Source organism: Panthera pardus, unplaced genomic scaffold, assembly GCF_024362965.1.
Source record: "Panthera pardus isolate Hobbes unplaced genomic scaffold, ASM2436296v1 HiC_scaffold_6, whole genome shotgun sequence".
Classification (NCBI taxonomy): domain Eukaryota; kingdom Metazoa; phylum Chordata; class Mammalia; order Carnivora; family Felidae; genus Panthera; species Panthera pardus.
Window position 1 is genome coordinate 115,015,297 of NW_026526991.1, and position 15,779 is coordinate 115,031,075.

A 15,779-nucleotide genomic window follows, 5' to 3' on the forward strand; every position below is an offset into this window, starting at 1 on the left:
CCTATTATTTCTGTTCTTTAGTAATTTAAGATAACACAAACTGTCCTAATTCTGTTTCATAATAAAATTAGTATTAGCGATACAGACATATTTAATAGTATAAATCATGGTAATTTAAGGCCCCCAAATCCACACACCCCTCCAAATCTGGTTGAAAAATCTTAAACTGTGAAAAATCTAGAGATTTAAAGAAGTGAACTCAAGTAAGTTCCCCAAGTTCATGTAGTTAGAAGACAGTCAAGTTCTGAGACTAGGATCTAATTTCTTCATAAAACAGCCCAAGGCCGTTAAGACTACTTTCTGGGTGCCTGGGGGTTCATTTGGTTTAGTGTCCAACTTCGGCTCAGGTCATGATCTTGCGGTTCGTCAGTTCAAGTCCCGCATCGGGCTCTGTGCTGACAGCTCGGAGCCTGGAGCCTCCTTTGCATTCTGTCTCCCCCGCTCTCTCTCTCTGCTCCTTCCCCCTCCTCTCTCTCAAAAATAAATAAACATTTAAAAAAATTATTTTAAAAAAGACTACTTTCTTAGCACAATAGTCTAAGAAACTAGTTCTCCTAATGTTGTGCCTACTGTTGTGGAAAGTTTTCTTTCCAATATGCTAAAATAGCTTTTCTGATTTACTGTTACTTATAGATCAAGAAAAATTAATGTTAACACATCACATAAATACAGCTGGCTGAAATTTCAACATGTGCAGAGAATGTATAGTTTGGCCTATATATTGGTATAGGTATGGCCCTTGCAAAATTCAACTGGAGTGGTCTTCAAAGAGATGTTACCCTGTAGAGGTGGAACAAGAAGAGGTCCATAATTGTCAGTGGCGATATATATACTATGCAAGTTCAGATGCCACTGAGAGGGAAAAGAAGTAGTTTTAAACATAAGCCCCAAATTAAGGCGCAAAGGCAACAACAGCCATTTGTGATTAAGTCACATCCTCCGATAGCAGTTATTTTTTTCTTTTCTTTTTTTGATTCATTTTCTCCAAAACAAATCTGTGGATAGCCTGGCAAACTTCTGAATGTAAAAGAACATGTCCTTTTATAAAGACCATTTTTAGAAGATCTATAGAATACCCAATGTCCACTTAAAAAAAAAAAAACAAACTTGAAAAAGTTTTTTTTTAAATTTTGTTTTAATGTTTATTTTTGAGAGAGAGAGAGAGAGAGAGAGAGAGGGAAAGAGAGGGAAAGAGAGAGAGAGAGAGAAAAAGAGAGAGAGAGAGAGAGCGCGCGCGTGGGGGAGGGTCAGAGAGAAAGGGACACACAGAATCTGAACTCACGAACCGGAGATCATGACCCGAGCTGAAGTCGACCGCTTAACCAACTGAGCCACCCAGGCACCCCGAAAAAGTTTTTGAATGCAAAAAATTGATAGCCATATGCTTAAGGGATTTGAAATGCTAATTTTATAACTGACTATAAAACTAACACTACCACTTCCCTTTCAGTCATCATTTATTATACTCTTAAGATACCACCCTGAAGTTAAGTTTTAAGCTCTAAGGATAAGGCCTAAGAATAAGGTCTCTTTAGCTGAAACTCACAATTCTCCCATGAAAATACAGGCAAACAATAAGAAACTGCACAATAAACTAACAAGTTTAAGTCAGAATTTTAAAAACTCAATCCAGATTGACCTTAAAACATGCATAAAGGACTGAAAAAGGAAGGGATAAGCCAACAGGAAGACCTAAGCTGGCCTACCATCAATTTCAAGTTATGGATCAAGGCACTTTTATTTTTAGGCTTCTGCTTATGATTTTATTTCAGTAAAAAATTCCTTGGCATCAAGGACTGAAAACAGCCCGCTTTTTACAACAACTAAAAAGAATTTCCTAAATTTACCATTAAGAAAAAACAAATGCAATTTGTACATACCAACTTCCAAATCTCTTAATGTGTTGCTGGTAGTAGGACTACAAAGCCAAGAATGAGCATGGACTGGGATTTACTTATGAATCTGTAGGCAAGACTCAAATGATGTAGTACAAAATTGGGGTGCAGCACTGTTGTTGTTAAATATATTCCAAAAGGAACAGACCAGCAACTTTCTAACTGTGCCCTGAGGAGCCATCTAGAGAAAATTTCTCCTGGACAAACACAGGCAGTATAGCTTAGTAAAATGGGTTCTGTGTTCAGAAAGACCTAGGTCTCAAATTCTGAGTCCATCACAAAAAACTAGATTTAACTGAAGGCTTAGTTTTCTTATCTATTAAATGAACCAAACAGTCGTTGATTCTCATGTGACGTTAAATATATACGTTAAAGGCATTGGCACAGAAACAGACTCATCTCTGAAATAAAAGTACGGGGTAGGAGGAGCCACTGGAAAACATGTTCTCTCCTACCTTTTAGAGTTAAACAATTCTACAAACATTAAGACAATTAGCATATCCTTCTTTATCCCACTCTCCAGGTCAGAAATCCCAAAGCGAGTAAGAGAACAGAATCAGTGTGTAAAGAGGAAGCACAGATGAAATTCCCTAATCTAGCCCTCAGTTTACCAAGTCTAACCTGCATCTATTCTCACCCCTCATTCATTCCACCACTGCCTACATTCTCAAAGAGAGCTTTTTCGACACTACAGATTCTAAAACATTAAGTTGGTTTTTCCAAAAGTGAGTGGTTTCTTTTCCAAATTTCCCTCAAAAGCGACATACCTTTGGCTGTGATGAAACAGGAGGAGTACTAATCAAAGGTTTGATAGGGACTGTGTTAGTTTGAGGTGTGCTTATTCTTGGAGACACATACGATCTTGGGGACGATGCATCAGAAGTTAAAGACATTGGAGACTGATTAGATGGCTGGGCTGTAAAAAAGTGAAGCAATTAATTTCAAAGAAACCAAAACCTCTGCAATGTATGTGAAGAGGTCTTTCCATCTCTTCACAGGCCCCCTGCCCCCCAAAGAGAACACTTAACACTTACCCGAGAAAGTCAAGAACCTGAAGTACTCACTGGGGCCACATGGACTACATTAGCCGCGGATTAGACAGGCACACCTAATGTGTGCCTCCCCTAACCCCTTTCTTAGGCTGGAGCAAGAAGGTAAGCCTGAACCTGTTCTTACATGGGAAGCCACCCTCACCATCCTTATTTCCTCTTTCTTATTCTACACGTAAGCCTGGCTATCCCCCTGTATCTCCTGCTTCATGAGGCTAACCAGAGGAATAGAAGTCTTTTCACTATTACATTTCAATTTCAGAACAAGTATTCCTGCTCAGTTTATCAATTTTTTGAACTGGGGTCGGGGGATAAGTCAAAGTGACCCTTTCACTTCTCTTTTTTCCTATGTATGTCCCTCTCCATTGAATACCTCCACAGAGAAGAGAAATGGCTGATTCAAGACAAGACTTGAGCATTTCTGTACCCTCTGGTCAAAACCCATCTACCATCAAAGCTGAAACCAAACGTCAACTCTTAAAATACATTCAATGTCTCACAAAGATTGAGGGCATCAGTTTACATTTATCTTTGGAGTAAAATATTTCACTGGCAACTTAAATTCTGAATTAAATATATATTACAGGTTTAATGGCAATACTGCAAAACAAATGTCAAAGCTTGCCTCATCTCAAAAAGAATCAGTAAGTAAAAATACTGTATATACTGGTGTTAAAAAAAACCCAAATCATTATTATAGCTAACTTCTTCAAAGACTAAAGAAAAATTTGCTATGAAACCCTCCTCCAAGTTAATATGCAATTCTCGTGATACCTAAGAATATGAATACCTTGTGTAGAGAGCTGAGCAGCTTGAGAAATCAAAGAAGTTATGTTGAAAGCGGATGGTCCAGCAGTAAGAAACTTATGAATTATAGACTGCAATGAGGCTTGTGTCACAGCTGCTGTAAGAACTAAAAACATATTATACCTTAAATTAAAATAAAAACACAGAAGCATTTATGGCATTAGTAGTAACTTGAAAACTCAAAAGAACCCACAGAAAACTACAGTGTTTCAAACTTAGAACTCTAGAAGATAGGAGTAATAAAATGGATCTAGAAATGTGAAATGACAAGACAGAGGAAAAGAAACTTAATCAGTTTATAGCAAAGGAAAACAGTAGTTTCCTTCACACTAAAATTTAGGTGTTCAGTTAAAGAAACTCCTCCAAGACTTGATAAAAACAGTAAAGCATGTTCCCGGGAATTTGATTATATAACCAGAAACCTGTTCATCCACTGCTAAAGTGCTCAGTATGTTACTTGGAATTAACTGGATAAATAAATGGTAGCTATATCATGCAAATGCTTTATTAGACAAGCTGACCATTCAAATCCTGCACTGATACTCCAACAATCTTTTAAAGGCAGACATTAAAAAGCTAGGTAATTTAGGAATACCATGTATTTTCGACATACAAGATTTTTTATTGTTGGCATTTTTTTACGCTATCATTTCTTCAAACTGTTGAAAAGCCCCACAATCCTTAATAACACAGTTACCTATCACACAATAAAATCAAAATACAGAAAAGTACAATAAAGACAGAAGATTATTGACCAACTGGCCTGAAATAGCTACATGTTTAAGATAAAGGAAGAAATTAACCACTTAACACTACTATTAAATATATTCTGGGACAACAATGGACACAAGTCAAAATTGACTATTCTAAACAGAAAATTTTTCAATGCCTTTAGACCTGTTTGAATGGTTTGTGAATTAAAACTACATCCATTTTTATTCAGACTTCTTTGAGGTGACTACCTAAATAAGTAGCATGCTGACAAGCAAAGTTGGAATACTGCAATTAACCAGAAAAACAAGAAAAATGTTATTTCTCACCTCAAATTTTTTTCAAGTATTATAAGGAACTACCTGAATTCCTACTTTTATTAATTAGCTTAATATCTCAAATAATGTACTCCTATACAAGAGGTTTTTTTGAAATTCAAGAATTTTTTTGAAATTCTAGAATTCAAGTATTTTCATATCAGTTTTTGGAAATGCTGTTTTTACTTAAAAAAAAAAAAAAAAAAAACAACTCACCATACACATTACGCAAACACAGAACAGCTCATCTCCACTAACTACCAGGTACACAGCAAGTCTTAAATAATATACAGAAAAAATCCAAATATTGCTAATGCAATTACAATACCAAAGGCCTTGGATTATGGGGGATATAAATCCTAGCAAATGAAGTTCAAATGTGAATTTCAAAATGAAACAAAGACCAATGCAAATGAATTTTTAAAAAGTTTTGACTATGAAAATTTACCTTCATTTATTTTGGATATGTCCACATTAGAATTATTAAGTTGCAGTGTGGCTTGCAAAGCAGGAAGCAACTGTCTAAGAAGGTTTGGGTCCTGGAGTAATGGAGGTATTGGGGACTGTGGAACAGGAGAAACCGGGATTGCTGAAGCTGATGTTGGAGGTGCAGACGTGGGATTCAGTCCAGAGGCAGAAGATGTGGAAGGAGTTGTGCAAGAATGTGATACAGATTTGTCTCCTGGCGTAGACTCTGGGTAAAAAGGAGATAACAAGGCTGAAAAAAGTTACTTGAATAGAGAAAACTGGAACCGACAGCAAAAAAAACCAACTTTCCTGCGTCAAACACCTAACTCAAGTAACCTCATTTAATCTTTCCAAGGTAGCACAGAGGGGGCTCAGTAAATATTTGACTGATTAGAATAATGAGGGAGGGCATTTTTATATCCCAACTTCATAGGTGAGAAAACTAAAAAAGAGAGATTATGGAACTTGCTTGAAATCACAACACCTGGTATAAAGCAGTGATTCAACCACATTCATGTCTGATTCTGAAAGTACCATGCTCTGTTTACTGGTAATGCTGTTTCAAAAAGTTATGAATTAATTAACTACACCGTTAAATAAGCTTCCATTAGGATAAACGGACAATGTAATTCTCCTGAACTTAATTTAAGATGAAAATGTTTATGACCACAGTAACAACCCTCCTAATAAACACAATGGCCTGAATACACATCAAGATTGGCACCATGATGAGCACCTCCAGAATAGGGGAAGGACAGATGAATGAGGAGACTCCCTACTTTGAACTTTTATACTTAACAATTGAGTTTTATGATTACATACTTTTAAAAACATTCATGGAAAATTATCATCATTTGAAAGCAGTCCATGCAAATTATGTATATAGATTCAACGTAATTGCAATCAAAACCCCAATAGCATTTTTAGCAGCATTTGACAAGATGATTCTATTAACTTACTTAAAAAAGACAAGGGCTGGTACAGCCACAAAATTCGTGAAGAAAAAGAACATAGCTAGTGAGATGTGTCTTGCCAGTATAAAAACTTACATTTAAAACCAATTTAAGGAAGATCAAGCTTCTGTATACATATTTAAGTCTTTAGAACTAGTAAAGGAAAATAGGAAAGTATCTTTGAGATCTAGATACAGAAAATTACAAAAAACAAACCAATTGCATTCAAAGTATTGATAACCGAAGTACTTTACCTAGAAATCAAGAAAGAAACCACATGATAGAAAAATGAACAGAAGACCTGAAATAAAAAGACATTTCACAGAAGGAACTTGAATGGCTTTAGAAAACACGGGGTAATCAACTTCACTGATATTCAGGAAAATGCAAATCAACAGGATATCCTTTTATGCTTACCAGATTGACAAAAATTTGAAAATCTGACAATATCAAATGTTGAAAAGGAGTAACAGGAACATTTCTGATGGACACTAAATTGATGTACCCACACTGCAGAATAATTGGGCATTATCTAGGAAATGTGGAGATGCACACACCTGATGACTCAGTAATTCCCTTTAGGAAGAATACCCTTAGAGAAACTGATGTATGTAAATTGGGAGAAATATTCAACAATATTTATAATAGTACTATGCTTGTTTTCATTTTAGCACAAAACTAGAAACAAACTAAATGTCTACCAACAGAAAGATGAACATAAACTATTTTCATATCATGGAATTTTACTAATACAGTAACTTTAATGGACGAAAAAATGAGTTAGAGGACACCTGGGTAAAAAACATTAAGACTCAACTATTCAAGATATTCATACACGCTCTTACAATACTGGCCTAAAGACTAAATATGAAGATTTGCTTAAGTATCTTTAGTTTCCCATACACACCCATTTCTTGAAGATGATTTTCAAGCTCATATATACATTGTACAACCCAAATTAAGACTATTACGAGGCATAAAAGTTTCAGGAATATTACACTGGTAGTAACTGTAAAACCTCATTTCCAATTCTCAGAACTAAACATTCTTTAATCTTCATGTCCCCAAAGAAGCTGGGAATTACTAGCAAACTTACTGAAAAGGGACTCCTCTATCAGCCTTTTTACACCACCACTGTAATAGTAAAACACAACCAGGGGCAATAGCTCTCTGAAGTATGGACCTCATAGCTGCTATAAATACATTTCAAGGCTATGCTGATCAACTACGACCAATTCATAAAGTATAAGACATTTTAATTTTTGTAAGGCACACATTCTAAAGGAGGGTTATTAAGCCTAGCAGACCGCTTATCATGTCTAACCCTGCTGTTCTGGATTCACAAATATACAGAAACTTGAATGAAGTAAGGTTTTCTCTGTGAAAACATGCTGTCAGTTATTACATTTTCTGGGGTAAAGACTATAGTAACAGTTTTCTCCAGATCATATTCCACAAGGGTCAGCTTAGTCAACATATTGCTGAGGGGCAAATTTTTTTTTTTTTAAGTTTGAGAGAGAGGGCCCATGAACAAGCACATGTGAGAGCGTGGGAGGCACAGGAAGAGAGGGGAGAGAGAATCCCAAGCAGACTCCAGGTCATTAGGGAGCCCAACAAGGGGCAGGATCTCACAACCCTGAGATCATGACCTGAGCTGAAATCTAGAGTAGGATCTTAAACCAACTAAGCCACCCAGGTACACCCCCCCTTAGGGCCATTCCTGGTTAATGTTTAAAGAATGTTTTTAATGTTTATTTGTTTTTGAGAAAGAGAGAGAGACACAAGGAGAGGCAGACACAGAATCCGAAGCAGGCTCCAGGCTCTGAGCTGTCAGCACAGAGCCTAAGGCGGGGCTCGAACTTGTGAACAGTGATATTATGACTAAAGAAGGTAAAAACGGTCTCCAACTGTATTTTGATGCTGTTAAATCTATCCAGACTTTAAAAAATCAACACAACTTAAAAACTTTTCAGTGTTACCCTTTAATCCAAGAAAAGGAAACACTCCCAAGATAGAAAACTAATACACATCACTATAAAGAAATAAAGTAACAAAACATAAATATCCTTACCTCCTAGTTTTAATGTTTATTTACCATAAGAATAAATTTCTTTTGAAGTTTTGTGGAAGATTACTGATGAGCAGTATAAAACTAGCTGGTACTACTAAATACCTATGAGACCCTTAAACAAGTAACATCTCGATCGAAAGGCCAGGATTTTTCTATTAAAAGGTTTGATTTTGAATATTAGTTTTCAACAAAATGCTGATCAGAATCATCTATAAAGCTGAAACAAAATTAAAACAAAACAAAACAAAAACCTAAATACTTGGACTCCACTCCTACTGAACCTGGGGAGGCCCAAGCATATGTTGAACTTGTGAGAATTCTATGGGTGATTCTGACATCCTTGCTGATTTTGAAAAAATAGATTAGAGAACTTCCGAGGTTCCTTTTAACTTTAAAAACCAAAGGAAACAAAAGCAAAACAAAATTAAAAAAGCATACCACAAACATACAGGAGTGAATAGAGTTAAGGATAAGATGCAAGACAGGGAAACTAAATCTTTTTTTTCAAGGCAGGTCTTCAGTATACGATTGTTTTTTTTAATTGAAGTATAATTGACATACAATACTGTATTAGTTTCAGGTGTTCAACAATCTTTATCCATATATATTGTGAAATGATCAATTACGAAATTATTTTTCTTGTGATGAGAACTTTCAAGATTGATTGTCTTGGCAACTTTCAAATATGCACAACTTTCAAATATTAACTGTATTAATAACTATAGTTGCCATGCTACACATTATTGTCCCCATGCTTCCATTTTATAACTGGAAGTTTATACTTTTGACTTCCTTTACTCATTTCCCCCCTGGCAACCACCAATCTGGTCTCTGTATCTATAAGCTTGGTTTTATATTTTTAGATTCCTCATATAAATATTTCCATGCTATTTTAAATAATAGCTCCACCCTAAGACACATACCCATGCAAACGCCCTTCCAAAGCATGTTACGTTATACATTTAAAATATTAGTTACCTCAATCTACATGTATAACTGAAAATAATGGAGCTTATTAATATAAATATGCTACCCCAAAAGGCAGTCTTAGTTTTATCATTAAAATATCACAAAAGGTGGGGCGCCTGGGTGGCTCAGTCGGTTGAGCGTCCGACTTCAGCTCAGGTCATGATCTTGTGGTTCGTGAGTTTGGGCCCCATGTCGGGCTCTGTGCTAACAGCTCAGAGCCTGGAGCCTGCTTCTGACTCTGTCTCCCTCTCTCTCTGCTCCTCCCCCACTCGTGCTCTGTCTCTCTCTAAAATAAACATTAAAAAAATTTTTTTTTTAATATCACAAAAGGTATTAGTTGGGTACCTTTCCTCTGAGTTCTGACTGTCCTAACACAGATCTATCATATTACTCAGCATCTTCTATTATATAGTTTATTATCTTTATGTTTCCCTCCTACTAGAACTTGAACTCCTTCAAGAGAGGAATTTTGTTGTATTTACTTCTGTAGCCCTGGTACAAAAATAGGACTTGGCAACAAGGTGGCATCAACAAGTGTTTGTTGAATGGGTGCCTGATTCTGTCATTAAGGCCCAGGTCCACATACATGTGCTCTCCCTCTCCCTCTTAACCTCTAGGTGTAGAACTTATGATAATGGGGTGGAAAGCCTAAGGTCTCCAAACAGCCAATTAACGGCTTACTTTATGCTATTTTCAAAACAGGGATTAACAGTATACAGTCTTAGAGATAAATTTAACTTATTTAAACTTATTTTAAATAATCTTACATTCGGGCACCAGGCTGGCTCAGTCGTTAAGCATCGGACTTCGGTTCAGGTCATGATCTCACAGTTCATGAGTTTGAGTCCCACATGGTGTGAGCTCATGTTCCCCTTCAGGTAGAAGGAACACAAGCCCCACTTCTCTTTCTCTCTCTCTCTCCCTCTGCCCCTCCTGGGATTCTCTCTCTCTCGTGCGCACTCTCTCTGTGTCTCTCAAAAATATCTTATACTCAATCCCTTTTTTAAAAAATATAAGAAATTATATTTGGAACAGTCATCAAGTATAGTTTTTTTTTTTCACTATTAATATATGAAATTTATTGTCAAATTGGTTTCCATACAACACCCAGTGCTCATCCCAAAAGGTGCCCTCCTCAATACCCATCACCCACCCTCCCCTCCCTCCCACCCCCCATCAACCCTCAGTTTGTTCTCAGTTTTTAACAGTCTCTTATGCTTTGGCTCTCTCCCACTCTAACCTTTTTTTTTTTTTTTCCTTCCCCTCCCCCATGGGTTTCTGTTAAGTTTCTCAGGATCCACATAAGAGTGAAAACATATGGCATCTGTCTTTCTCTGTATGGCTTATTTCACTTAGCATCACACTCTCCAGTTCCATCCACGTTGCTACAAAGGGCCATATTTCGTTCTTTCTCTTTGCCACGTAGTACTCCATTGTGCATATAAACCACAATTTCTTTATCCATTCATCAGTTGATGGACATTTAGGCTCTTTCCATAATTTGGCTATTGTTGAGAGTGCTGCTATAAACATTGGGATACAAGTGCCCCTATGCATCAGTACTCCTGTATCCCTTGGCTAAATTCCTAGCAATGCTATTGCTGGGTCATAGGGTAGGTCTATTTTTAAAAACCTCCAAAATATAGTTTTTTCTATATAGACGTTTAATTTTCTTAAGTTTTATTTAAGTAATCTCTACACCTCATTTAGGGCTTGAACTTACAACCCTGAGATCAAGAATTGCAAGCTCTTCCAACTGAGCCAGCCAGGTACCCTCAGGTATTTAATTGTAATTAACATTTCTATGAGACCTTTTAATCTGGAATCTAATCTGTTAGGAAGTAAGGCTGATATACTTAATAACATGCTCATTACAAGTGTGTATCAAACATAAATAAAAACTATTTTGCATTACAAAGCCATTCCTATAGGCTTTCAGTTTTAAAGAATATCAGCCTGGTCTCATTCCTTTAAAAGCAAACTTTCCCAAGCATTCAAACCAACCTAGGTTCCTTTGAGCGTTTTTTTAGTCTCTTCCCAAAGCTGTTTAAACTTAAATTAAGTCACTTTCCCATCTGATATTTCTATGATTTACAGATCTCTAACCAATTATTTCCTTTAATATGAGCCTTAAAATAAGTATGTTATCCTCTGATTTTAACTTCTGTATATATAGCATTGACAAAACCTTTTTCTTTCCTTTTATGCCTGTAAATATGAATTATTCATTTATATTTCCAACGCTTACCAGTAGGGGGCGAAACCTACTAAAGACTAAACTGCACATACAAATCACACAGAAATCTGTTACTACACTCTGAGTTGTTAAGGTTAAAAGTAACATTCACCTCTTCTAATTCTAGGCACCCATTCAAAATATCCAAGAGCATAAACCAAAGTCAAAATCTATTTCTGACCTACATTTTGCTGGTATGCCAAGTAATTCCTTTTTGAACTACACAGTAAGATCTAAACAGATACGGCACTTAAAGAGTAAAAGGTACTATATTGCATTTCTAAACATTAATCTCCTATGATGTCTGGACAGTTGCTGTAATGCCACTCCACCAGGACATGCAAACAAGTACAAACCCGATGCAACAAGGGCAGTCTGTTTTGTCCTATTTTGTAGCAGTGGTGTGACACTGAAAATTACAACATGGAGAAGTTGCAAAGGAAACAAAGTATTCAAGCGTAGTAGAATAAGAAAACAAAACAAAACTGTAAAGTAGCTTGTTGACAGCAATATAATCTGTGACTTTCATTTATTTTTACTTTGATAACTCATGAATACTTTAAATCATCTATCCATCCACTAAGGTACTTAAGTATGGTGTTGATGTGAAATATATTAGGATATATTTTTGCAACTTGCTTTTTTATTCAACTGAGAAAATCTTTAGGCTAACAGATATAAAGGATAAACATTTTAAAACTTTTAACAGATTTTATTAAAATGACTCCTGCAATAACCAACTTATATATTCCCACCGATTGTGCTTCCCCACATTCAACTGTTAACTGTCACTAATCTTAAGGATGAAAAATCTCATTTTACTCTCCAATTTGTATTGACAAAGCTTTCTCTTGAAAATTTTTATGCTGTTAAAATACATACAATATAAAATTTACCACTTTAACCATTTCTAGGTTCACAATTCAGTGGCATTAAGTATATACATTGTTGTGCAATGTAAACATCACCACTATTCATCTCTAGAACTTTTCCATCTCTCCAAACAGAAATTCTGTAACCAATTAAACAAGGATTCCTCACCATCCTGCTCCCTGGAAGTCACTATTCTACTTTCTGTCTCTGAATTTGCTCACTCTGAGTACCACATAGAAGCGGAATCACAAGTATTTGTCCTTTTGGGTCTGGCTTATTTCACTTAGCATAAGGTCTTCAAGGTTCATCCATGTTGCAGCATGTGTCATAAATTCCTTCCTTTTTCAGGGTAACGCTGCATGTGTCACACATTTTGTTTATCCTGTTTCAGCTGATGGACACTTGGACTGTTTCCACCTTTTGGCTACTGTAAAGAATACTGGTAAGAACAACGTCCATGTATTAATACCTGTTTGATTCCCTTTCACTTCTCTTGGCTATGTACCTAAGCACAGAATTGTCTGATCCTATGGTAATTCCAGGTTTTGTTTTTTTGAGGAAACACTGTATCCCAAAGGAGCTGCATCATTTTGCAATCTTACAGGAAATGTACATGGGGTCTAATTTTTTCCACATCCTCAAAAACACTTATTTTCATTGCTGTTTTTATAGTAGTCATCCTATGGGTGTGAACTATGTATTTCACCGTGCTGAATGCCTTTTCAGCTTACTGACTAGCCACTAGAACATCTTCCTTGGAGAAACGTCTATTCGAATCCTTTGCCCATATTTGAACCAAGTTGTTTCATTTAATTGTTCAGTTACAGGATTTCATATATTCTGGACATTAATTCTGTATCAGACATATGATTTACAATTTACTTCCTCTCATTCTGTGGATTGTCTTTTCACTCTAGAGTGTCCTCTGATGCACAAGTTTTTAATTTTGATGAAGTTCAATTTATTTTATTTTGCTGCCTGTGCTTTTTGTATCATAATTAAGAAATCACCACCAAATCCAATGTCCTAAAGATTTTCACCTGTTTTCTTCTGAGAGTTTTATAGTTTTAGCTCCTAGGTTTAAGGTCTCTGATCCATTAAGTTAATTTTTTATAACTGTAAGCCAAGGCTGGCAATTTTAAATTCCTCTTCTATAATTGCCTGTTCATATCCATTGCTCATTTGTCTTACGTGTTCAAATCTATCAACATTTTTTTCAAAGGCAAATGCATTTTGGGTCTTGATTTAAAAAGTCCTTCCCTACCTCTCAAATTAAAACTGTATTTTCTAATATTCTTTCATCACAGGTACTGCATTTCTCCTGCACCACTGTTCAAAGTGCCATCTTAGGTTGACTAACATCATTTTAAACTTATTGATTAAAACAGACTAAATTCTTCCACTAATGTATTCAGTTATTCAACAAAATTTGAGTAACTCTATGGCCAGTCTTATTAATTTTCATGAATAGTTATTAATCCCAAAAATTATTATAAAGCAAAGCAACTCAGGGCTGAAGGTGGCCCACTACAGCTGGTTAATGACCAACTTAAGTCTTCAGGTTCATTCAGGTTTCACACTGACTACAGATACCATCAAAACACAAAAGGGAAATTTATTCCAAGTGCCTAACTCACACCTCATGTTAATGAAGGACTAATCTCCCCTCCCATTAGATTAAGAGTGTGGAACCAAGTAAATGGTTAGATATGCTAATCTCCTAAAAGCTATCTTGTAAATCACTGAATAGATCTGCTTCTGTGGCCATTTTGCTTTACTTTTCAAGCTTATCTATGCTAATAAATCAAAACTCTAAATTACTAAATAAGAAACTTCATAATTAAGGTCATTAAACTCCTCTGGACTGGCAGTTATTTGGCCAAAGCAAAGGTCTCTTGCTCATTTTGTCATGTCACAAATCCAGAAGGGAGGGCAGAGTTAGGACCGATTTAGAATGGTCAATGGGGGTACCAACCGATAAAAATCAAATTTTAGGTTTTTAAGCACATCACTATCTCTGTTACTTTGTTATACGGTTGTTCAGGAGAGTAATCTTGCCAGCAGATGTTCAAATGTTACCCTAGCAACAGATACAGATCTAAAGATACACGACCTTATTTCACTCTACTGAACACCAGGATTGTTCCCTAGAAAACGGGAGCTTCAGATTCTCCACACTCTGGCTTCTCAAGCAAGTATTTGAATTTATCTTGGGCTCTTTTTCTCAAAAGGCACACTGGCATTTTGGCATCTAAATCTATTGCTGGTATCTTTTAATTAGATTCACAATAGAGAATACTTTATTTCTGCAAATACATTTCTTAAAACATGACCACTGCAGGTGTTTCCCCAACCTTTAACACACTCATTACCCTTCTTTCAGGTATTTATCCATCTACAACAAATATTTACTGACTGCCTATTATTTTGTCAACAACTAGAGACAGAGCAGTGGTAAACAAAACAAAGACCTTGCTCTTGTATTACTTAATACAGCACCCTACCACTGATATCCCTAGATAGAGCTTAGCTATACTATCAGCACTTATTACCAAGAGTCCAAAGAGTCTGATCTTACCAGAACCATCAACCTCTCAATATAAATTTATTTGTTAGGGCAAATCCAAACAAGGAAATCACTGTATTGATGAGAAGAGTCAATAGGAAGCTTAACTTAAATAACATGGATGTCTCCATTGAGGAAAAAAAAATATTTCAAATTAATGAGCAGTTCACAAATTTAGACTAAGTGCTAAACAATCCGAAAAGATCCAAACAGTCATATAAGAATATTGTCTTCAATTCGGAGGCAAGGAGTACCTGCAAAGATTATACGATTTTCCCTCTATCAATAGTCAATTCCAAAGTAATCAAGGTTCTTCCTAAAATACCTATGATTTGTCAGGAATTTTGAGTTACTGGACTCCAAATTAATATAGATTTGTGTCTTTCATTACCTACAGTTTTAATGGAAACAATGGCGAAGCTGCCTCTAACACCAGGTGGCAACATTCAGGCTCTTCTTAGCTGAGAGATACATCACCTTCCCGTATAATTATGTTTTAAGGAATAAACTAAATTGTATGATAAACACTTGGCCCCAAACCTGGTACACAGTTAATTTTTAATGATGTTTAAAAAGTTTGTCAGGAATGGTGCTTATAGCATGGAGGGAGAGGGCAGAAGGTGAAACAAGTTCAACATGCAATTAACATCTAACCCTAAACAGTTTAATTAAAGGAACTAAAATTAAAATGTGTAAGTGCTGTAATAAATAAAAGCACCTGATGTTTGGGAAACACAGAGACTGGGAGAGACATTGAAAACCCAACGACATTAGAGCTGGCTCTTAAAGAAAGAGTACTGAGTTCAACAGGATGGAACGGAAGAACAAACATGTCCTTTTAAGCAAAGGCTCAAAACATGAAAG

At 36.0% G+C, this 15,779-nt stretch overlaps 1 protein-coding gene across 4 annotated transcripts in view; it reads right to left on the reverse strand.

Moving 5' to 3' along the window:
* WAC (WW domain containing adaptor with coiled-coil) overlaps positions 1-15,779 on the reverse strand; it is an 86,650-nt gene that overhangs the window by 8,524 nt on the left and 62,347 nt on the right. For all 4 annotated transcript variants that reach the window (XM_053895459.1, XM_053895457.1, XM_053895460.1 and 1 more), the window contains exons 8-10: positions 5,228-5,473; positions 3,735-3,857; positions 2,663-2,811 (exon numbers count right to left, since the gene is read on the reverse strand). In XM_053895459.1, coding sequence (XP_053751434.1) covers positions 2,663-2,811; positions 3,735-3,857; positions 5,228-5,473 — 518 coding nt within the window. The remainder of the gene's footprint in view (positions 1-2,662; positions 2,812-3,734; positions 3,858-5,227; positions 5,474-15,779) is intronic.